Genomic DNA, 25,143 nt, shown 5'->3' on the forward strand with positions numbered 1-25,143 from the left:
GGTATTCTGCCACGTCATCGCGTCAGCGACCGTAGCGATCTAATACCGTATATGTCTCGCAATCATATATATGACACGCGTCCCACGCCTCACCGGTCACAGCCGGTGGCATAGGGCTCGAAACCAGTGCAGCCGGTAATCCCACCTCTCTACGATTCCCGCTAGGTATATAGCCAGCCTCGTCGGAGTGCTTGCTCTCTCTCCTTCTGTTTCTCTCCTAGCGATTCCGCAGTTTCATAATTAAGCTTAAGGAAGCCAAACGTTCCGCTTTTTCTTAGCTCCCCGTTTCAGAGGTCAGTAGTTTCTCCTTGTTCCAGTTTCTGTTTCTTTTTGTTAATCTAAGTTATCAATATAATTTATTTAACTTATATCTTTTTATGTTCTGATCGATCTATCAAACTGTAAAAACTCATGTGTTTTATACTTATTTTTCTAAATTTTTCTTTGTAAGCTTCTGATCTTCTGGTTTCACCTGTTAACCGAATTTTTTTTTTTTTAATTTAGTTTAGTATGTTTTACCAGTGGGTTTCAGAGTTCCGAAAACTTCTAATTTCTTGCCGATTTGGGCTATTTCGTTGTTCGATCGCATTTTACGATTCTTAAAGCAGTATATTCTGGGCTTAATTTGATTAATGATAATATTTTTTAGTTTAATTTTATGGTCACGCAATTTGACCGCTTCTGCGCTTTTTAATGTATACTTCTTTTTGGAAGATTTTCGCTTTCTGCTAAAGAAACTGTTTATGGCGAAAAATTAGGGTTTGGTTGCAATTGTTAGGAAGATTTTTTTTCATCTTTTTTTTTTCAAGGGCTCGTATGTGAGAGATTAGATGTTTTTAGTCTTTAATTAAACTAGGTAAGACAGTTTATAGAGCTTCCTGTTGGTTTCTATTTTTAACTAGGGTATTCATCTACGGCTAATTTGTTATTTGGTTTGTTTATTTTAGATCCCCATGACAAATTGTTGAAAGCTCAAACAGAGTAAAACTTTGCGTGCAGTTCGAACGCACTAGAGCTTGTAGATCTGTAAAAACCGTACTTTGATTGGTGAAATCTGAGATACAAGGGATCGAATTGTGTTTTACCTTTGGTTGGTGAACTACTATTAATTTCTTTCCATGCTGCACTCGTGCAGCTATTTTGGGCCTTTTTCTAACACGGGTCTTGTTTTTGGATCATATTAACTGGGTCGAGCGTAATTGTTTTGGTACATATATACCCTAGTAAGGTCTGGCTCTTGAGAGCTACTTAGACTCCAGCCACCAAGGGGTGGTGCCCCCTATGGCACCTTCTCGAGTGGCTGGAGGATTAACCCAATCTTCCTCAAGTTCTGGAATATTCTTCCAGGGAGATGGGCAATCCCAGGTTGTAGTTAATTCTCACTTGAGCTCATCTTTTGGGAACTCTTCTAATTCAATTCCTGGACCTGGGCGTTCAAATTTGGGTCCTGTTTCGGGGGATATGAGCAATGCTGCGATGAACAGTGTGGCAAACTCTGGACCAAGTGTCGGGGCAAGTTCGTTGGTGACAGATGCAAACTCTGCACTTTCAGGAGGTCCCCATTTGCAAAGAAGTGCAAGCATCAATACAGAGTCTTACTTGCGTCTGCCAGCTTCGCCTTTGTCATTCTCGTCCAATAACATTAGTATTTCGGGCTCATCAGTTATGGACGGGTCTTCTGTAGTGCAGCAAAATTCCCATCAAGACCGGAATGCGCAACATGTGCAGCAGCCGCAGGGAGCTTCAAGTGCTACATCGCTACCTGCATCCCAAACTGGCCAAGCTTCCCTTTCCATGGGTGCACGAGTTGGAGCTTTCATTCAGGATCCAAATAATTTATCCCAGGTGCAGAAGAAACCCCGGTTGGATATCAAGCAAGAAGATATCTTGCAGCAGCAGGTGTTACAACAGTTACTGCAGAGACAAGACCCTATGCAATTCCAAGGCCGCAATCCACAGTTTCAAGCATTGTATCAGCAGCAGAGATTACGACAGCAGCAACAACAACAAATTCTGCAGTCTATGCCACAGTTACAGAGAGCCAGTTGCAGCAACAGCAACAGCAGCAGCAGCAGCAGCAGCAGCAGATGCAGTTGAGGCATCATCTGCAACAACAGGCAATGCCGCCAATATCAGGCATGAAGCGTCCCTATGATAGTGGTGTTTGTGCTCGCCGGCTGATGCAATACCTCTATCATCAGCGGCAACGGCCACATGTGAGTACTTGCTTTTGTTTCTTCATCTAGTAAGAGCTAGAAATCACAGATACTTCAGAATATGCTCCATAACTGGGTCCGATATGTGTTGGGAGCCATATATGTATTTGTATACGGTGGGGTATATATAGGATATTTATGTATAACTGGGAAAATTTATTTATATTCTTTCTAAAGCATATAATATCTAGGGTTCTAGAACTAAATCTTCAATATCATAAAAGTTCTATGAATCTCAAATATGTTGTAAAACACATTTTCTGCTGTACATGAAGTTCTTTATATTCTCCTTGTGTATGGAATTTCTATGTTTGTGATGATCTAGCATTTTTTGAACATGAAGAATCTTCACGTTGAATTTATTTTTTAATTTAGGTACTTCTGAAGGCAAAGAGCTTGTTATTTATATATTTTTTTTTCTCATTTTTTGTCCTTTCACAGGAAAATAGTATTATGTACTGGAGGAAGTTTGTGGCAGAGTATTACTCTCCTCGCGCGAAGAAAAGATGGTGCTTGTCATTATATGATAACGTGGGGCATCATGCACTTGGTGTTTTCCCCCAGGCGGCCATGGTCAGTTTTTTCCCCTGGTCTGGCCTTCTTTTCTTTCTATATACAAAGCATAATGTTACGTATGCAACTATGGGATAATTAATAATAATTAGTTAGGAAAACTTAGGATTATTTATTAGGATTTTATATTATCGGTCATTTGAATAAGGGAATAGATAAATATTAGGAGTCTTAAATGAGTTAGGTAAATAATCCTAAATTATAGTAACTAATTATTATTAATTATCCCCTAGTTGCACATAAACTCGTTGCATAAAATTTATACTTACCTCAGATAAATTTTATCCAATGATGAATACCGAAATATTTTCATTGTAGTCAAGACTTGATAAATTTTATCCAATGACCTTGTATCCATGCTTCTATAGCAATTGTACTTAAAAACTTATTAATTGCATGTATTTAGTTAAGTCTTCAGTGTCAATGTTCTACTTCTTGAATTGCACGATCATGTTTATCACAGTGAAGATTTATTTTCTTAATTTTTACTCTTTTATTTTCCAGGATTCGTGGCAGTGTGATATTTGCGGTTCCAAATCTGGAAGGGGTTTTGGTAAGGAAATTAGAATTACATTAGAGAACACTTTAATAGGAAGATTTTTTAGGTGATTTAGTTGATTACCTCTTTTTTGTTTTGGAGGGGTTGAGGTTAAGATATTATGTATTAATGACGGCTAGAATTATTATTAATGGTTATTGTTTGGTTAATATCCATCCGTCATTACTTTATTACTCTATGTATATGAGTGTGAATTAAAGTAAAAGTTAGTCAATGAAAGTTCAGAGAAACCTCAATATGTTTACAAGAATTTATGGAAGCCCAAGGAAAATTTTCATATTTAAAATGGAAGTTTACTGAAGTTTTAAGATATATTAGTATGGTGTTAGGATTGTCCTGGAGAAAGCATGATAAAGAACAGTCGCATGAAGGTTAAGACCATCTGTATGTTTACTAATAGTTCATAATAACTGACGGATGACAGGGTCATGTGGGATGTTTAAGATTTGGAGTACTTATCAAGCTTTGATGGTGGGTTTACTAGAGTTAATGTAGTGTGGGTAATTACAATAGAGTATTGGCTTCACACCTGGCTTCCTCTAGGCCTCTCACCTAGGGTTAATGCAATCGTTCAGTGGTATAAATGCTGCTGGAAAATTACTTAAACTTGATCTTTACCGAATTGGAAGAGCAGCACTAATATTTTTAGACTGCTGCCAAAATGGTTTCAAGGCCCTGTGCTTGGATTCCCTTAGACCATGCACCTAGGATCAGGATTGCATCAGTCCTTGGAAATAACGTGAGGAGACACTTAAAAGTAAAATCCTCTGGATTGTACTGGTTAAATAGATATTTATAGGCTGCTGGAAACTCCTTATTCTAATTGGACCAGGACCTGGACTTTGTGACTATAATATAAGTTTTTGAGTATTGAAACTTGCTACGGAGAAGCATGGTTTGACCCAAATATTAACAGGACTCATGGATTACTACTGCTTCCTGTACGCAACTTCTCAATAAATTCAAAGGAAGAAACCCTTTACTCTTAAATTTCAATGAACTCCATGGAGACATGTACAGACATCACTCTGTTGCAAAAAATAGCATCAGATTAACATTCAATTGTAACTATGATGGGCACTGTTAAAATTAGTCCATTAATTCAACTGATTTTAATAGTCTCACAACATGCCTAGGTCTTGAATTTAGCTTCACCTTTAATGAGGAAGTTGATTTAAATGTTTGCATTTTAGGATTTTATCTTTGAGAGGATTTCTGATCAAGTCTAAGTACTACTTTTCTTCATTGCAGAGGCAACATTTGAAGTACTTCCTAGACTTAATGAGATCAAGTTTGGTAGTGGGGTCATTGATGAGCTTCTGTTTTTGGACTTGCCACGGGAATGTATATTTCCTTCTGGAATAATGATGTTAGAATATGGAAAAGCAGTCCAAGAGAGTGTTTATGAGCAACTTCGTGTTGTTCGTGAGGGTCAGCTTCGTATCATTTTCACCCATGATCTGAAGGTTAATAAAGCTTATAATCTCAATTAAAGTGTTCTTAATCTCTATATATATGTTCTGCAAATTACCTGCTGGAATTTTATAATTTTGCAGATATTATCTTGGGAATTTTGTGCACAGCGGCACGAAGAACTTCTTCCTCGTAGGTTGGTTGCACCGCAGGTATTAATTTTGTATGCCTCATGAACTGTTGCTTTGTTATGGTTGACAATATGATTCTGTCAGCTATTGCATGCTTGGATTGGTAATAATCTTGATGTGTTTCTTTTTTTATAAGTAGGTAATAATCTTGATGTTATTACTAGGTATAGATTGTGACCTTTAAAATGGGAGCTGTATTTGATAGTTATCAAGAACGCATAGCCCCTAGGGGTTGGCTCTAGTGGTAAAGGCCTTGGGCTTGGGGGTATGCTCCCCCCCAGTCTAAGGTTGAAATCCCCTTGGTGCAACCGCGCAAAAAATTTCTAGGGGCCATTGGACTGAGGGATTTTCTCCTTGAATTACCCGAAGTGTACTTGCGGAAAATTCATTGCTGAGGGTCTCTGCACGCCCGGGATAAGTCGGAACGCTATTCCCGGACATCCGGTACCAATTAAAAAAAAAGTTATCTAGAACGCATGCAAGAGATGCTATGTAATATTTGTTTCCAGTAAACATAGGAAATGCACTACAAGCAACATTTTAAAAAAGCTGATGATAATTTTTGAAGCTCAATCCTATAGGATTATGTACTACAGTCGTCAAACTTGTAAAGGTTTTTCTAATAATTTTTTTTTTATCAGTAAATAGGGATTTTTTTTTTATGAGAAATAGGCATAGCCCAAATACATGGGACATAATGATTTGATTGAAAGAATGCAATGAAAAATAGAAGTGAGCTTCCTTTCATAGGTTTCAGTTATTTAAAAAGTTTATCAAAAAAATATATTTACTGCTGTCAATGTACAAAAGAAAAAGTGAAAAATATGAGTTTTGATCATACTGACATCTCTTTTCATTATAATTTCCCAACCTAATTGCCACAAAATGCTTATCATGAATAAACTAAATTTTCTGACACAAACTTGACCTTTAAGTAGGCAAAAGTTTACTCTTATAAAAAAAAAAAAAAAAAAAAGGCAAGAGTCTATGAAATGTATTTATTTCCATTCACTTCATAGTTTTTATTCGTGGTCTTGATTTAATTTATTTGGGTTACTCAACCCTTAGGGGTTGGCTCAAGTGGTAAAGGCCTTGGGTTTGGGAGTATGCCCCCCTCAGGTCTAAGGTTCAAATCCCCTTGGGTGCAAACAATCTCTAGGGGCCATCGGACTGAGTGATTTTCCTCTTGAATTACCAGAGGTGCACTTGCGGGAAACTCCTTGCTGAGGGCTTGTGCACCCTTGGGATTAGTCTGGACGCTGTTCCTGGACACCCGGTGCCAATAAAAAAAAAAATTATTTGGGTTACTCAGATTGCATTGGATTGCTAAACAGAAACATTTATAGGACTACCAATGTCACTTCTCTTGCAGGTGAATCAGTTGCTTCAGGTTGCTCAGAAATGCCAGAGTACGATTGCTGAAAGTGGATCTGATGGGGTTTCTCAGCAGGATCTACAAACAAACAGTAATATGTGAGTGAATTGAACCATAGAAAGTTGCTCAGCGATTTGATATTTCTCTTTAATCCTTTTTGGCTGGAGCTCGTTTCATCAAATGGATAGTTTGCTCAAATAGAAGAGAGGTTGCACTGATTTTCGATTGCTTTTCCTCAGGGTACTGACAGCAGGGCGCCAGCTTGCAAAGAGTTTGGAGTTACAGTCATTGAATGACTTGGGCTTTTCAAAAAGATATGTGAGGTGTTTGCAGGTATGTATTTTTATCTATATCTGACATGAAACCCAGTTAAAAAGGACATGTTATTTTACTTTCATCTCGAGTTTTCCTATTGTTCTTCTTCAACTCTTTACAGATCTCTGAAGTTGTCAATAGCATGAAAGAACTGATAGATTTCAGCCGGGAGAATAAAGTCGGGCCAATTGGTAATTCCTTTGTGGCTTTTACCTATCATTTCTGGAAGTCAGCATAGTCTTGAACTTCTAGCTATCTTTTCTAGGCTTCCCATCTTCAAGACTGAAGATGGGAAGCCTAGAAAAGATAGAAGTGCAAGACCATGTTAACCATGTTAAAACCATATATCCATTGCTTGTTTGCTTGTTTGGGTCTTAATGCAACGCTTCTGCAGAGGGCTTGAAAAATTATCCTCGACATGCCTCTATAGCCAAGCTCCAGATGCAAAAGATGCAGGAGATGGAGCAACTAGCAAACGTGCAGGGTCTCCCAACTGACCGGAATACCCTCAATAAGCTAATGGCATTGCATCCTGGACTAAATAACCAAATAAACAACAGTCATAACATGGTCAGTCGAGGAGCTTTAAGCGGATCGGCACAAGCTGCTCTGGCTCTGACCAGTTACCAGAATCTGCTCATGAGGCAGAACTCTATGAATTCGAATCCTAACTCGCTTCAACAGGAGGCTTCATCTTCCTTAAATAATTCTAATCAGAGTCCGTCTTCAAATCTCCAAGGGGCAGCTGCTTTAATTCCTGGATCTATTCAGAGTTTACCTTCCAGTGGCTTCTCAAGTCCCCGTACACAGCCACGGCAACCACAGAAACTGCAGCAACGCTCACTGAGTGCTAATAACATGTTGCAACAAAATCATCCACAGACCTCCCAAGGCAACCAGGTCTTACAACAGCAGATGATCCAGCATCTGCTGCAGATGTCTAACAACAGTGGAGTGCAACAGCAATCCCTTGCTGGGTCAAATGCAAATGGAAGCGTGGCAAGGAATGGATTAGGATTTGGAGGCAACCCTACAGCTTTAGCCATGGCCAATGCGTCGGGAAGTAATGGGCCTGCTCCAATTCGGAGTAACAGTTTCAAAGCTGCTTCAAACAGTGACTCTGCAGCTGGTGGCAATAATGGATTCAACCAGAGATCTCCAGATCTACCACAGAATCTCCATCTGCAGGATGATATGGTAATACCGGATATAGCCCACGACTTCACAGAAAACGGGTTTTTAAATGGTGACTTTGATGATAGTATGAGTTATGGCTGGAAGGGGTGACTAACATAATTTGGCCAATCATTTTGTTCGCTTCTGTGGGTAAGTGTCCACCATATATCTTTTGTACAGGGTATTTGAAATCTCTCTCTCTCTCTCTCTCTCTCTCTCTCTCTCTCTCAATTGCAGAATTTCCTTTGACTTCACGCTCTTGTTCGCAGTAGGTATTTTGACTTCTATTTCGATGGCTTTCTGTGTCCATCCAAAGCTTGCAAGTGTAATCTAGTGGTCAAGAACTTCAACAACAGTTTCGTATTAATATGATAGTTACATGTTTCATTCCCGAGTTTTACACGTTATGTTAGTATGTCTGCAACTATAAACATTATAGTTGCTTCAATTTAAATCTTGTTTGATTCTGAAGAGATTGAGACAAAATATACACTTCTCAGCGCTCATGTGAGAAAGGTTGAGCTGAATAATTTTGGATACTCGACTGCATTGCTAACCATGCGACACTATAATGCTCCTTTGGATGGCCTGAACCACGGCTCTGGATGCGTTGGCTACCATGTTTAGGTAGCAGAATGACCATATTCTTGCGATAGAATTGTAAAGAGTTATAAAAAGGTTGTAAAAAGTATCATTACTAATTCGCATACATCTAAAATCTGACATGTGGCGAGTAAGTTGCATTCCTGTAGGCGTGATTTTTATGCATTTCGTTATCACTCTGCGAAATGAGGGCTAGGCCTCGTTCCATGGCTACAAAAAATGTACACCTTGATAAAGCCTTCCGCAGAATCCAATTAGTCGTTTATAAACTGATCAGAACAGAGCTCTTCATATTTTTTCAGAACAGATGTCCCATATTTGGTATCTTAAGCCCTTGCATTCACCGTTCGCAAGGGGTTCTATAGAGCAACAAACGAATTTGGTTTATGCTTTGGCCAGAAGGGATTGTGGCAAAAACATAAGGTTTTACTTTCTAATTTTCAAACCACGGTATCTGTTCTGCTATTTTTTCTTCGGATGTCACCGTTCAGTTTACGTTATCAGTAGTGGACCGAAGTCATTGTGGCTTTGGTTTGGGCAATAAAGGTGTAGAAGTTTTGGGCTCATCCTGTTGGTTATGTGTTGGCTTGTGGCCATTTCTTTTATTTACATGTTATTCTCGAGTCGAGCCATGGTCAATTTATTGTTTATTAGAATTGTTTGAACTGTTTTGTTAAGTTGGAGGAGTGTCAATATCTGAGACTGTGGGAGGATGCACTTGTAATGACATGCAAAAATTGAATCAAAGTTATTTTCTCCTTCCTCATTTCCTTCTTCTCCTTTCTTGTGGAGGTGCTTCCCTTGAATTGAGTTTTCATTTATGTATTTTTGCCAAACACTTTTTTTTGGGGGTATTACAAATTGGTATTGTAGAGACACCGGTCTTCATGCTATCAACCATGGAAGAAATTATTGTATCAATAAACAAAATCAGGGAGCTAGTAGAACAAATAAATCAAAATCATAGTTTTCGAGCAACATTTAAAGGATTTTGAGAACAACTTTAAGGAAAACTTGATCTACTTAGGGCATCAAGTTTGTGTGATGCAGGAAGATGAAGAACAAGCATGAGCACGAGAGATGCAACAATGGAGTTGTAGTTGTAGGCCGTGAAGGAGACAAGGGGCCGAAAGTCGAAGCCCAAGGATGATAACAAAGAGGAATTTGGGAAGGTGAAGGAGGCCAAGAAGTCACAGTAGCCCACAATCGATGACAAGTACACCTAGTTGAAGTCTCTCGTCCCTATCTTCTACGATTTGCTTGCCGTCTGGCCCTTTCTCTTGCTAGTGGGATCCTTAGCACGAGAAATCCACATTAAAAAATCGCTAGTCTTAATATCTCATACATACTGATGGTAGTGCTATAAATACTTTAGAGGTGCTACCCACACCCCCCGGACAGGGGGCTTCTGGCTCTGCCCCTCGCTCTTGCATGCATGAGGGTGCAGGAGAGTTGGGTCCCATCCTCCATGGACGGGCGCACTCATCCGCGTGCCAGGAGCAAATTGACCCCCACGACCATCCACCCACCCTACCTAAAACCCCCACTGTTGGCAAGCAATCGGAAAACCAAAAAAAAAAAAAATCAAAATTCAAAACTCAAAATCCAACTCAGAGAGAGAGAGAGAGAGAGAGAGAGAGGGGTTAAGTTGTAAACCAAACTTAATGTAAAACATCATCGTTTTATTTAAAAATAAAATAAAATCTAAGATAAAATGATGTCATTTTATTAAATTTTTCTTTTTTTAATATATGTGTGTGTGTGCGTGCGTGTATATATAATTGGTTTTGGAAGGAAAAGCCGAAACTAACTGAAGAAGAAGAGAAGAAAGGGAATGGAAGAATCAGAATAAATTGCACAAAAATTAAATTATGCAAGCACAAAATAAATAGGCGGTTAAACCAGCCATATGCATGTATGAGTATGCAAAATTAGTTTGGTGGAATCATTCTTATTATAAATGGGTTTTATGACAAGAGAGTTGGTGAGAATCAAAATACTAGAATAATACTGGAGATTTTTGGATGAATCTTCAGGTATCCAGTAGAAATTGGGGGGAAAATAATAAGAGGCTATTTTAAACGGATCTGTTAGGTTAGAACGGTTAGGTTCTATGTGAAACAGATGGGTTATAAACGGCTTCTTTAGATATTTAGATTTTCCTTTTGGGAGGAAAAACTGAGGAGTAATTAAAGCAGGAATTTTTGATGCAACTGCTTTCACATATGGATCAAAAGCTGTAGAAACCGTAGACGTGAAGGTAGCCGGTTGCACAATTTTACCAAGATGTGTGAACCTATTGTCAATATCCAGTGCTGATGATGAGGCACTGGGCATAATGGTGGATCCAGACTCATTCTTGATGAGTTTTATACTGGGTATTGGAGGTGAGGGGTTCGCTCTCTGTTTTTCTTTCCTTTCTTCTTGCTCACGCTCATGGTTGGGTGTCTGCAAGAATTCTCTGCTAAGAAAATCAGGGATAGAATTATTAGTGCCTTTGATGTATTCAATATCGAAATAAAAAACACTTAAAATACCTTGCCATCGTGCAAAAATATGTTTTGATGTAATGTTTTCAACATCTTGTTCTAAAACAAATTTAGCACTCATGCAATCAATTCGAAGTAAAAACTTTTTGTTTAACAAATCAGATTGAAATTTAGAAATACATAGTACTATGGATAAAATTTCTTTTTTAATAGTACTATATTTTTCTTGTGCAGGATTCCAGGTTCCAGAATGAAAGCGAACAATTTGTTCAGGAGAATTTGGTGAAACAGATTGTTTCAGAATGCCACTATAACCAATGTTTGAGGCATTTGTTTCAACAATTTTAAAAGAATCAGAAGTGGGGATACCAAGGCACGGAAGGGTCTTAACGTGTGCTTTGATTTTCCTCACTCTGTTTGTATGAATTTCTGTCCAAGTAGGAGGATGGGAACGAAATCGTTTGAACAAAGAACGACATTGTTTCCTCATATCCTTGTAGAAATCAGCAACATAATTGAGAGATCCTAAGAACCTCTGCAATTGATTTTTGTTAAGAATAATATCAGGGAATTTGTCGGCAAAATCAATAGCTCTTTGGATGGGCCTGATTTTCCCTTCAGAAATATCATAACCAAGGAATCTGATCTTGGTTTGAAACAGTTTGATCTTCTTCACTGAAACGACAAGACCATTGATTCTAATGATGTCTAGAAACGAGTTCAAATGTTTCCTGTGTTCATCAATAGATTTAGAAAAAACAAGGACATCATCTATATAGACGATCGTAAAAGCAGTGAATGAGTTAAAAACATCATTCATGATATGTTGGAACTCACTAGAGGTATTTTTGAGGCCGAATGACATCACATTCCATTCGAAATGACCAAAGGGGGTAACAAAGGCTGTCTTATACCGGTCTAACTCAGTTATCTGGATTTGCCAAAACCCAGATTTGAGGTCAAATTTGGAAAAGACCATAACATCACTCAACCTATGAATTAAGTCATTTTTGTTGGAAATATGGTACCTAATCCACTGCAAGACTTTGTTAAAGGGTTTGTAATTAATGACTAGACGAGGGGTACCTCTTTCTAGTTCAGCATTTTTCTTGACATAAAAAGCTGGGCAAGATCAAGGGGACTTGCTATCTCTAATTATGCATTTCTTCTTAAGATCTGCAATTTCCTTTTGCAGAATTCTAAAATCTGACTATTAATCTGAATGGGTCTGGCTTTAGTGGAAATAGTATTTTCATCAAAATTTTTGATATAGGGAAGAGAAACGATGTGTTTCTTCCTATGCCAAAAAGTATTTGGTAAATCAGAACAAACATCAAATAAAAGACGCTTGTTAAAATCATTAATTTTTGAAATTAAAATTGGCGAAGATAATTGTTCAGAAATCTTTTTGTATCTGATTTCTTGTTGGAGGAAATTCAGATGTTTTTCTTTTGCAAAGAGCAAAGATTTCAAACCTTTATCTTGATCAATCTCTTGACGAGATGCAAATTTGAATTTGATATTTTGACCAAAAGGGTCGGTAGTAATACCGTCTTTTTCAGTCAAAAAAGGATATAAAGCAGAAATGAATGGAATGCCTAAAATCACTTTGTCAGACATGTTTCTGACTAAAACAGAGGGGATTTTAAAGCAAACATTGTTTTGACAAATATGAGCGTTGTTAAGCTCATATGTGATTTTCATCTGAAACCCATTTGCAGAAAATAATTTCTAAGAGGATTTCTCAAAATATTTTCTAGGAATGAGTCCTTCCTGAATACAATTCAGGTCTGATCCGGAATTAATCATAGCAACAACAGAAAATTGAAAATCATGGGCGACCACAATGGTGACCCTAGAAAACCATTTTGGAGGAATGGCATGCTGGATCAAACAAATCTGATTATCAGCAGCTAACTCATGTTGGCTTGAACCAGAATCGTTTGTTTGCTCATTGTCAGAAGGAATATCCTGATCAAGTTGTTTATCAATTTTAAATACTAAAAATTCTTATTTTAAAATCTCATTTTCAGACTTAAGGTTGTTAACCTCAGATCTGAGTTCAACGATTTCTTTTTTAACAAGATTTATTTCGTGTTGTAAATCATTTGTAGAAATTTCCTTAGGTTTTTTCTTTTGAAATCTCTCCAAGGTTTCTTGAAAACTAATCATTTGCTTAGAAGATTCTGGTTCTTGGCGAGTCATAGTCTTTCTTAACTTAAGAATATATTCTTCCTTAAACTCAAGATTTGTTATTTGAGAAATCAAGGTTAACAATATGTTTTCTTGTTCTTCAGATTTAGACAAGACCTGAATTGTCTTACCCTTTGTCTGGCAATAAGTATCATTACAATTGCAACCTACCTTAGGACCAGTAGAATCTGGAGATTCAGTTTCTGAGTGATATTCTGAATCACTAGAACTGAACTCAAGGATATCAGATGATGAAGACGAAGCTAGGAGTTGAAATAGTTATTCTTTGTCATTGTTATTAATATTTAACTGATTAAACTTATTTTTTAGTTTTTTTTATCTTTTTTGGCTTTCTGGAGGCATTTGTCAGCAAAATGTCTTGGATTGCCATAAATAAAACATTTTCCTTGAGAAAAATCTTTAGATTTCTTTTTCTTAAAAAATGGCTTTTTATAAGTTTTCTTATAAAATTCATCACGGGATTTTCTCCTGATACCACCATGAGGTTTAGAAAACTTGTGCTTCATTTTAGAGCGAGCTATAGCAGGAAGTCCAAATTGTTCATAAAATGTTCCAATTTCATATTTGGCTTTCTTGTTATTTCTCATATGCTCACGAAGCATTATTTGATCATTACATATACTAATACCAAGTTTCTTAATTACAGCACATATATCACCATAAGTATATGCATCGTAATTTAGAGACCCAGCAATAGTAAGTTCATCCTTCACTTTGTAAGCAAACAAGCGAGGTAATCCATCAATGAATTTTTCTTTACAGTAAGGCTTTTGATTATCATCCCGAAGCATTACTTTGGAAATAAAAACATCTTGGTACCAACTATAATCAGACATCTGATGACATCTAAGATTATTTAACTGGTCGCTGATGCGGCTAGTTATATCAGATGGTGTGCCAATAAAATGCTTTAAAATTGTATAAATCAAAGTATTAACTCCATCAGTTTGGGCAGATCCAATGGATTTATCAAAAATAGGTAACCCTTCATCATTACACTTGACAGCGTTCTGAATGGTTTCCTTGGCATCTCTGGTTAGGTGTTTATCCCACCAGTTTCTCAAAATACCAGAAAAATCTTGTGTTAAAATTTTAACAATATCAGATTGCCTAATATTGTTATTTACATAAGCATTTGCCACAAGAGACATTTTACTCATGGTATTCATGATTTCTTGTTCAGAGAAACCATCAATATTCCATTCGTAGATCTTGTCGGCAGAGTAAGAAGATTGGCTTTGAAATTTTTTTTCTTCAAACTGTAAATCAGGAGGAGTAGGCCTGGAATACCAGTTCTTCGTTAGACTCATTGGTTTGGGTCATTTTAAAGAAAATCTGGCTATTTCAGGTTTTAAAACAATATCTTGAAAATTCTTTTCAAGTAGATCAAGATCTTTTTCTTCAGAATAATGGTCGTTAGAAGACTCATCTGTAGTTTCAACAAGAACTTATTCTTCTATTTATTTGTTAGAAAAAGCACTAGTAGAAGGTTGTTCCTTTTTCAGATCATTAAGCATTTGATCAATCTTATCTAAAGTCTTTGTCTGTGGATTTTTAAAGTCAATTTTGGCCCGACTTTTAGGTAAGATAATCAAAGGTTTTTCAATTATTTTCTTTGGTTGATCTGTAGTCAAAACCAAAGGAATATGATCAGGTTTTTCAACCTTTTCTTCAATCCGATCTAACTGTTGTCCGATCGTATGAAGAGTAAGATTCACAAAGTTATACATTTTTTGTTTCTTTGAGAATCTTGTCCTTTTCAGGATCTCTGGAAACTGTTTCTGAGATTTTGAAAGGTGAAGTAGATATCTTAACCTCTTTATGGGTGATGAGAACAATCTCCAAAGGTGGATGGCTAGACTGAACTACCATTTTACCTTATTCCTTGACAAAATCAGTTTTAACAACATTCAAAGTATTGTTAGAAACATAAATATTTTCAACAAAATCGAAAAAAAGAATATGCTTTTGTTGCTTATTCATTTCTTCTTTCCATTTCCGTTTAACAGGTTGTTTTTCTTTTTCAGAATACTTTGTGTGATAAGCTTTTCGCCTAACACTGTTTTTTGAAAGTTTGTATTCTTCAAAAAGATAAACAAAATCAAAAGCAAATGGTTTATTCAACACAGTTAAACTGTGATGAACTTGTGGTGCAACATGAGCTACCATATCTGAAGCTGTAGGTGATAAAGATGAGTCATCTTCTTTATCGACTTCATTATGAATAGGTTGATTTTTAGAGGATCCAGCATCCTGTGCAGAATAAAAAGCAGAAGTAACCTGAGAGGATGTAGAAAGTCCTTTCAGCTTTAAAACAGGATTAACAGGTTGGACTGTTTTAATAGAATTTTTCAAAAATTGTTTGAGATTTTGATCTCTTCTTACTGGAATTTCTGATCCTGCAAAGAAGAACTAGATCCAACAAAAGAATTTCTTTTTAGTCTTAGAGATCTAGTCTGATCAAAACTAATTTTAATAGTTTCATCCAGGTACTGTTGAATGTTACGTGGATAACTTTCAACAGGGTTTCGAGGGATGGAAGAGATTTCTTCTTCCAAAATTCATTCTTTGGGAAGAGTTATGTCTTTCCAAAAAATCATTTTTGGAGTTGAAACATCCGCATCTGGGGTTGAACTCTAGATCAGAAGAGTTTTTCCCTGGATGGGTTTTGCAATAGCTTTTGGATTTAAACTCGTTTTTAAAAGACGATAATAAATCCTGTAAATCAAAGTAAGGGGTTTGCTACCTTTAAGCATATCATATCCAGAAGTTAAAATGTTTAAAGTCAAACATTTTGAAATATGTTCATCATCAAGAGCAAGTGTTAAATCTAGATAACAATTAAAATGGACTGGTCCATCCGTTAGAGAGGATTGGATCATTCCGAGGATACTTGTTTCAAAATTATTGAATCTGGCATCTCTTAAACAAAATAATATGGATGCATTGATGCTTCTGCTCGTTAAAGGTTTGGCAGCAATTTAGACAGATCTAATATGAATATATCTAAAACCTTGCTGCAAGAATTTTGTCATCTGTTCTTTTGAGAAGAGATAACATTTTTCTTGAATTTTAGAAATAGCATAAGTTTGTTCAACAGTATGCACGCAAAATTGTGTGTGCATAGATCTTTCAAACCAATTGGTTAGATAGATCGTGCTAACATCAAGTTTTGGAATCTTCCATGATCCTAGCACAGGTGACTTTGTTGCTTCAAAAGCACAGTCTTCCTCATTAACAATGTCAGGCGGCATAGCCGACCTGGAACTAATTGTTGAATTGAATCTATTTATCCAACTCATTTTGTCCTAAGACAACATCGACCGTCGCATCTCAGGGGTCTGCGAACTTACCACTATCGGCCCTCGGGTTTGAACCTATAGCTGCCCTACACTCGCCTCCCTGGCTTTAAAACGGGACTTACACCTCCGGGTTCCTGACTTACTTGTAGAAAAATGATCCTAAACCAACCAAAGTAGAAACTTCGGGTGGGGGTTGTCAGAAAACAAAATAAGTTCAACAAAGAAGAAACAATTCACAACAATTAGATACCAGAATGACTCTGATACCAAAACAACGGAAATAAGGAAAAACCGAAGCTGATTGAAGAAGAAGAGAATGAAGGGAATTGAAGAATCAGAATAAATTGCACAAAAATTAAATTATGCAAGCACAAAATAAATATGCGGTTAAACCAGCCATATGCATGTATGAGTATGCAAAATTAGTCGTAATAAATATATAAGCTTTATTAAAATTAACAAGTTTAAAGTAATTACAGATGCAAGGTAGTGCAGATTTGCACTTACAGAAATCAGGGTATATAAGGAGACTCAAGATTAGGGAGAGAGGATAGTAGTGTTTCTCTCGAATGTGAGTTCTGCCTTAGCTCAAGGGTAAGGTTCTCCTTTTATAACATAAGGAGTTCCTGTTTACAATCATTAAAGTAAAACAGTAAATCAATCCGTGAGTGAACAGTAGGAACTGTTTAAGCACGGGGCTTAGAGTGTTATTATTGTGTCTTTCCAGCTGTCTTTGTGGGCGGCTGCTTTTGACATAAGATGACAAAATAACATTCGGTCGTCTGGTTATCTTCCAGCTATCTTTTGAGGCGGCTGCTTTGGATACTAGGCGACGATTATCTCAAAGTAGACTTTGGTTAGTCTTCTTTGAACTCAAGTAGTAGTCAATCATCTTCCAGCTTTGGAATGCCTTCTGAATCATGACCAAATATGTTACTGTATGAGGCCTCTGAGGATGCTTCTGAATTCTCATCATCTTCAGAATTATCGCTCGTAGACTTAGACAGTTGTTGCTCAAGCAATTTTATTAAATCTTTTTTGCCAAATCTGTTTAGGATATTATCTTTGGCAGACTTAGAAGATTTATTTGAGGATGAGCTGGTGGCTTTTCCTCTTGTTGAAGTAGTTGGTGAACTAGGGGCCTGAATCATTAAAGGGTATTCAGGAACAGGTGTACCAGATTTGATTGCTGGAAATTCCTTCTTGTATTGCAAATCAGGGGCGACTTGAGGAAAATCTTTAATCATCTGGTTGATTACTTTTTCAGTATATCCAAACCTATCCCACCACTTTGTGAAGTAGGCTCGGTCAATTATATTGGTATTTTTCTCATAAGTCCATTTAAAGATCCACGGTAGTTTGTAGTTCTTGCAAAAATGAAGCTCATAAGGAAATATCATTGAATGCCGGTTTAATTCTGTACCAGTAACTTGTTGGTAGAATGTAAAAACTCTGGCGAGCTGCTCAGAAAGATTGTCTGAAATTAATCCAAATTGGTCCCACCATTAGAGAAACCAATAAGGGAAAGTTTATTTGAATCTCGTATCAAAATTGATGAACCATGAATGGCTCATATCAGGTACCTGAAAGAACATGAAACGTTTTCAGGCAGTTATATAATCAAAGTAATTATAACTCAGTGCAGAGTCTGAGAGTCTTTTAAACCTTAGGTTCCCCTCCCTTCCTTCATCAGCGGATGGGGGCCGGGCCAAATGGGGTGACTGGTAGAGGAGCCCTGCCGTCCACCCCTTTAGAAATTGTGAAGTTGTCACGTAGGGTTGCAACTGCAGAGCACATATCCCAGTTCAATGAAGAAGCATGATCACTATTTGTAAAGAACAAGAAGACGAAGCTTGCCAAAACACACCTTGTAGCATACTTGGCTTACAGGACACTAGTACTGAAGGCAATAGAAAAGCCAATTTGGAGATCTGTGAAGTAAGAAAAATTACGAAGAGATACCGGGCACTAGTAACTGGTATACTTGGTGAAGATAAGGTAATGATAAAATAGTCTGTTGGAATGGTGCAGTATCCTGGTGTTGCCAAAGGGCTGTATGGCCTGTATGTACCAAAGTGCTTTGATCCTGGGATTATTGATGAGAATTTTTCAAAAGACCAGTTGTATCAGAGAAGCTGTAAAGGATTTGATTATGTTGGATGTTTACATAAAGGTGTTTGGAAGGTGTAGGGATTTGGTTAGAGCAGATAAGTTGTTTGATGAAATGCCTGAAAAAGACTCTTGCGGATTAGAACTCGATGCTTTATGGGTACTGGGAGTGGGGGGATGAAGTTGAAGCAACTAAACTTTTCAATATGATGCCCGAGAGGAATATTATTATGTGGGTAACTATGGTTATTATGTATTCTAAGGTAATGGACTAGTTGTTTCAATGAGATGCTAGAGAACAGTGTTGTCTCTTGGAATGCAATGCTATCAGGTTATGCTTAGAATGGATTTCCCGCGGAGGCTTTAATATTGTTTGATGATATGTTGGATGTGGGGGTTCAACCAAATGCAACAACGTGGGCTACTGTTATTTCATTGTCGTCCTTCCCATGTGGATTCACTTGTCAGAAAACTCGATCAGAAGAAGATGCAGCTTAATTGCTTTGTCTAGACTGCTCTGCTTAGTATGCACGCAAAGTGTGGGAGATTAGAAACTGCCTGAAATTTTTTTGATGAACTAGACGCGTATAGGAACTCTGTAACATGGAATGCAATGATTTTGGCATATACAAATGCCAGGAATTTGATTTCAGCTAGAGAGCTATTTGATAAAATGTCAGAAAAGAATGTTGTGTCCAGGAACTCGATGATTTTAGGTTATGCTAAAAATGGGCAGCCATTTTATGGCAATTGAGCTATTCAAAGATATGATTACTTCTAAAGACTCAAAAAACCAGATGAATGTTTTCCCAAATTGTGGACATCTTGGGGCGTTAGAATTAGGTAATTGGGTTGTGAACATCGTTGATGAAAACTACATTAATCTCAGCATCTCAGATTACAACTCTTTAATATCATGTACTCTAGATATGAGAGAATGGAAGATACCAAGAGGATATCCCACAAAATGGTGACTAGAGATGTTGTTTCCTACAATACGTTGATTGCAGGACTTGCAGCTCATGGTCATGGAATGGAAGCCATTGAACTAATTTCAGAGATGAAACAAGAAGGTGGCTACATTGGAATGGAGTGGGCTGCATTTTTGGCGATCAATAAAATAAATGTAACCAGGGTTTTTCCGGAAGAAAATTGCAGTGGGCTCGTTTATTTACTCCCAAGATTGCAAGTTATTATGAAGATTATTGTCAATCCAAGGGAGTAAAGTTCATTACAGTTCAGTTTACATCAACAGTAGTGGATCGAAGTCATTGTGGGCTTTGGTTTGGGTAATAAAGGTTTAGAAGTTTTGGCCTCAATACTGTTGGTTATGTGTCGATCTGTGACCATTTATTTTCTTTGCATGTTATTCTCGAGTCAGGCCATGACCTATTTACCATTTGTTAGAATTGTTTGAACTGTCTTTATTTTACTGTCTTATGAAGTTGGCCTTGGGCCCAGTTAGTTAGAGGAGCATCGGTATTTGTAGTGGGAGGACGCACTAGTTAATGGCATGCAAAAACTGAATCAAAGTTATTTTCTCTTCCTCATTTCCTTCGTCTCATTTTTTCTTGAGTCCCCTCGCAGTGAGCTTTTCTTTGTGTAATTTTGCCAAACACTTAGGGTGTGTTACGTGATAATTCACCAAAATAAAGAGAAGAAAGTTTTTTATTCTACATAGAATAACAACAGATTCCCATATTCTTGAAAATTATTAAAAAAGAAAAAGTGAGCAAGAAAAGGAGTGGTCGCGGAGAAGCAAAAGGCGGAGAGAGAGAGAGGCTCTATTCGTTTTGGCACATTATCGTTCACAAAGTAGGACTGGTTAGAGTCGTCGCTCGACGCTACCTGATGCGGTTTGTCCTGTCTTTCATGGGATACAAGAGCCGTCGTCAATTGTATCCTGTGTTGTATGGCGTTTAATGGGATAGTGAAAAAAAAAAAAAAATTGTCTTAAAAAAATATTATATTTACTATATCTGTTACGCACGTAATTTTTTCATCTCTCTTACTATCTTTCATTATTTTTCTTACTATTTTGCCCCGAAAATAGTAATTGTTATCTACTCTCTTATGTATTTAATTAATTTTTTTTAACTATTTATCTTCTACTGCTTATCATGACATGTTTAGATTTATGTCACGTGATTCTCTGTTCTTTTTAATCAAATTTCAAAATAAAAATAAAAAATACAAGAAGAAGAAAGTAATTTGGACTCGCAGAATTTAGACTTGAAGAAGATGCTCTCTATACTAAAAACACTATCATCGAAATTCAGAAATAGGAGGCAGTTTGCTCCTGCATGGCTCTGAGTAGGTCCTAATAGGCAGACAATTTCTCAAGACCTTGTTTAGGAGTTGGGACATAGACTATAGAAAACCATGGTCAAACGGGACACAGACCGCACTATATACCTTGCTGACAGCTTGATTTATGAAGACAATAATTTGCATCAACAATATTTATCACTGATCTAACACCATGTAAGTAGTACCAGATAGAACTAATGTCTCTCCAGACCTAGCTGGATGTATATAGAAGATAGAAAGCAATTGAAAGCGAGATATCATACACGGTTGGCAACAACAGCCCTACTCCTCAGCAGCTGCATCAATCTTTCGGTTAATGCACGGAAGTGAGAAGGCATGCTTGCCTCTGTCACGGATGATTGTGTTGAAGACTTGCAACACACTGTTTTCGGTTGGTATATTAGGGCACACAATCCTGAGGGGTCAAGCACTTGAATATCAAACGGCAGTAAGAGTGATCGTCCCACAACTTGAACATGGGAAACACTGCACCACAAAAAAATGAGCCAGTGGTAGTAAGAAACAACCAAAAATAATCTGAGAATGCAACAAAAAATAAGCATTCTGTTAAACAAACATATAATGGGGAACGTGTCAATGATTAGTCTAGACTTACTGAAATGTATTCAAGGCTAATGGCATAAAAGGAAAGTAGACAAAACAATTGATAGAGGGTTCTTTTTCCCCATAACTAAATGGACAACGGATGAAATATATAGGTGGCAAAGAACAATTATTATTTAAGACAAAACAGTGTCTTTCTCTCCCTTGGATAGTAATTACTTGCAGTCTTGAGTTTCACTCTTTTCCTTGGAAAGCAAATTACATTTTGATCGACTACCCTTTTTTTGCGAGTAAGAAAGAGTTTCAACATTCACTTTCAGGCTCGAGTTTCGCTTGGACTACTGAAATAATTATCATTTATGGACAGGAGGGGAGAAACTTGAGAATGGTTAGAAACTGACCATATGTAGTATAATCCATCCATTTCTTGTCTCTGAACCCGACCCAATAACTTGACCTGCAGAATCCCTCCAATGCAAAGAACAGGTTCTGGTAACTTGAACTTTTGCAAGCAGTTCTCCTGTTTCATTATTACGTCAATAATGACAAGCATGTGCTTGCTTATGTAAGTGACCACTATATTCTATTGATCAATAAGTATTCATTTGACATAACCTATAGGGGAAATTCTAAGATTAAAAGGCCAAAAGACAAAATACAATAGAGAACATGGGTGAGAATACAGGTCAAGCGTTCTACAGTTATACTTGCATCAAAATAGACATGTCTAACATGTTTTGGGTGGAAAAAAGATGTTACAAGCATGAAGACAGCCTACAAAAAGTTATTATTGTTTATACAAAGCTTAGGACCTCTTGTTTGGTGAGTCCGAGTAAACAAAAGAAAGTGCCAATGAATCCCCATCACCCCCCATCATCCCCCTTTCTCACTAAACAATAAGCTAGTCACATTCGACAGTGCTACCCACCTGAGCCATCGGAAATTCTGGCGATGTATAAGTCCAAATAAACTCATCATCCATCCATTCGTGTGCAGCTAACAAAGCATCTCTTTTGTCCTCATCAAACCTCAATGGACGTCTGGGATAACCCATTCTAAATCGAACAGCCTTAGATGAATATATAGGAAAGCCATACTGAAAATATGCTGATATGTAAACATAATCATCTCGGTCAGTTATATAGAAAATGTCCACGAGTCAAACTAATATCAAAGTTACAACACAACTATATATACAGGCTATAAGAATTACCTTGGAATGGTTGAACGTGGATTTCAGTAACAACACAAAAATTGGCAACCAACTTATAGATCAATGTTTCAGGAACACTGGGATCACTTTCCCCTTTACTTGACCAGTAGGAAGCTCTGTCCTCAACTCTATCTCTTGGTTCCAAGGTATTCTGAATGCTTTCACCAGGGTAATTATCAGTGCTTGATGCGCTAATGGGCTCTGATATACAATCACCTCTCATGAAAGGGGTCAGGCCTCGAGTTAAGAAGGCATATACTCTGTGATCCCTCTTAAGGCGTTCCCATTCCGCAGAATCATCACTGCTGATTTTTGCAGGTTCAATCATGTTGTTCACTTCAATAATATGCGCGACATTAGATATCTCAGGAAAAATTTTCAAGCAAAGCTGCTTGGAAAGGCCATTTTCAATCACTGCATGAAGACTAACAACTTACATTGGTACCAATCAAGAAAAACATACATAACATTGTTCAATAGCTTAATTATTTAAAACAATCGTTGTAACTCAATCAAGGGTAGGATGAAAAGATAACTCAGAAAACAGTCAACATGCATTCTTATTAATTCATATTGGAACCAAGGCTGTAAAAAGTTACTGGGCTTGCATTTTGAATATTTTCCCTCTATTATTGTCATAAGTACCACGCGGGGGGAGTCAGTATCTGATTGTAATCAGCAATTAAAAAATTGATGCCTCTGAAATATATTAATTTGTCATGCACACAATTATAACCTATTTACATTGTTCACTTTTTGGAGCCAAGGCTTTCCTTGCTCAGACACATCTACTTACTACAAAGACAAAAAAAGAACAGTTTATGACAAGTACAAAGACATAATTTTTTGCAGTTCTCTAATTAGATCACTAAATTTGATAGATGCTGCAAGAGAAGAAATTTCGGATATGGGATGCAGGATGAAATCCATATATACAGTGGGCCTACTATATTGTCCCATACCCTCAAAATCGCAAGATAAAATCTGCGCCTATATAGAAAATACATAAGAACAGAATCCGATGATATGATAAAAAAGCATTGGCGACTTAAAAGTAATAGTCATCATTCAAATTAAGGCAATGATATGGGAGAAGAGCAAATATAAGAATGTTCGAAATCAGCACCAAGGTTATAAGGCAAGCCACACACTAGTAAACCCAATATTTAACCAATAAGATTACCAAATCGGTGCCAAGATCTCGAAACAGAACAAGCCCGGACAACGTCAGATGGGTCATCCAAATGGTTGAGAATCTTTGTTGACATATCACGTCCGAGCAATTGAAGGAAGTCACCTCGATTATCCATTTTAAGAATATTACATTTAGTGTAGCGTTCTGGCAACTCGAAACCCGACTAATATAGGAAGAACACAATAAGAAGCATATTACATGATTTCAGAGAAAAAAATTTATAAATCACTAACTTTCAGAGAAAAAAGAAAAGAAATCCTTTTATCCTTAATTAATTAGTAACCTAACAATGATCGACGACTTCGCAGCAACTCAGAAACCTGATTAACATTGCAAAAACCAATTAGAAAAGGCATGTCATTCAGAGATATCCAAAAAATAGTTAGCGGGAATCTCGTTGAATCTCTTTTTGACATGAATTTTCTCTAAAACATAAAAATCCTTATAATAGAAAAAAAGTAATAAATATTTATATAGTTTTTCTTCTAAACCCTTTGCCATATCTGCTTTGACCTTAACCCAAAAAAACCAGCATTTCTATAGCATAATTGCAATAAAAGCTTACGTTTCTTTAGCTCTTTCAACAAAGACGCGAGTTTCCAGAAATTTAAATGCGAACACACCAAATACGCAGATAGAGAGAGAGAGAGAGAGGGAGAAAAGATATTTACCTTTCTCGCACAGAAGAGATGAATCTAAAGCAACGGGGAAAGAAAGAGACAGAGAGCTAGAGAGAGAGATCGGAGCCACCGACTGCGCTTGGTTTATATGTGAACGGTAAAGAGAGTATATGCCCAGCAGCGAAACTAAAACGGAAAATGTGTCATCCTGATAATTTTTAGCAGGCTCGCATTATCAGTACGGATAATGCACTAATCGCGTCCTATAACATTTTTAAAATAATTCATTATAATTTAATTTTATAAAAATAAATTCACAGCTCGGCCTCATAGTTAAGATTCTAAAATATATTTATTAACTAATATAACGTACAGTCGTAATGTATAAACGCTGTGATTTATTATTATTTTTTTTTTCATGTAAATTATATATTTACTTATTTTTTTTAAAAAAATTACGTAATACTTATACACTCTATAATTATAAATATCAATTTTCTTATTTTTGTATTGTCATGGACCGATTCGAAACTTATCATTTAGATAGTTGTCTTGATGTGGTATCAACAAGTAGTGCCACTTAGTTTATAAAGAAAAAAATATAGAAAAAAATATATTTACACCAAAAGAAGTCAGAAGAGACAAAAAGATAAAGGTTAAAAAACTCTAGATTCCTTCTACCTATTTTGTGTTTGTATTTTTAATT

The 25,143-nt window shown here is 36.9% G+C and overlaps 2 protein-coding genes across 6 annotated transcripts; one reads left to right on the forward strand and one right to left on the reverse strand.

Annotated features, from left to right (window-relative positions):
- The first annotated feature begins 136 nt into the window (after window positions 1–136).
- On the forward strand, window positions 137–8,205 carry LOC121248252 (probable transcriptional regulator SLK2). The gene is given in 11 exon segments (XM_041146655.1): window positions 137–293; window positions 948–2,038; window positions 2,041–2,215; window positions 2,651–2,789; window positions 3,294–3,342; window positions 4,600–4,814; window positions 4,905–4,973; window positions 6,325–6,425; window positions 6,567–6,660; window positions 6,764–6,833; window positions 7,037–8,205. Coding segments are annotated over 10 exon segments (2,562 nt in total). The 5' UTR covers window positions 137–293; window positions 948–1,281; the 3' UTR covers window positions 7,930–8,205.
- Window positions 8,206–20,966: 12,761 nt separating this feature from the next.
- LOC121248331 (F-box protein At4g00755-like) lies at window positions 20,967–24,683 on the reverse strand. 5 transcript variants are annotated; one of them, XM_041146773.1, is made up of 7 exons: window positions 24,489–24,683; window positions 24,101–24,137; window positions 23,806–23,980; window positions 22,623–23,036; window positions 22,338–22,516; window positions 21,811–21,929; window positions 20,967–21,331 (listed from the first exon to the last, which is right to left on the reverse strand). In XM_041146773.1, exons 3-7 carry the CDS (start codon window positions 23,930–23,932, stop codon window positions 21,103–21,105), a joined length of 1,068 nt encoding a protein of 355 aa, XP_041002707.1. In that variant the 5' UTR covers window positions 23,933–23,980; window positions 24,101–24,137; window positions 24,489–24,683; the 3' UTR covers window positions 20,967–21,102. The 5 variants fall into 5 exon arrangements, with proteins under 5 accessions (XP_041002707.1, XP_041002708.1, XP_041002710.1 ...); XM_041146774.1 differs by having other exon boundaries at window positions 24,106–24,137; window positions 24,489–24,669; XM_041146776.1 differs by having other exon boundaries at window positions 24,085–24,137; window positions 24,489–24,669.
- Between the last annotated feature and the right edge of the window lie 460 nt (window positions 24,684–25,143).

The sequence above is a fragment of the Juglans microcarpa x Juglans regia genome, chromosome 2D (genome assembly GCF_004785595.1).
Source record: "Juglans microcarpa x Juglans regia isolate MS1-56 chromosome 2D, Jm3101_v1.0, whole genome shotgun sequence".
Lineage (NCBI taxonomy): Eukaryota > Viridiplantae > Streptophyta > Magnoliopsida > Fagales > Juglandaceae > Juglans > Juglans microcarpa x Juglans regia.

Coding starts and splice junctions, on each gene's coding strand:
- LOC121248331 (XM_041146773.1), bottom strand. CDS start 23,932: ATGGATAATCGAGGTGACTTCCTTCAATTGCTCGGACGTGATATGTCA. Junction 21,930..22,337: donor CAGAATTTCCGATGGCTCAG/GTGGGTAGCACT, acceptor ATAATGAAACAG/GAGAACTGCTTGCAAAAGTT. Junction 21,332..21,810: donor GATGGATTATACTACATATG/GTCAGTTTCTAA, acceptor TTTGTGGTGCAG/TGTTTCCCATGTTCAAGTTG.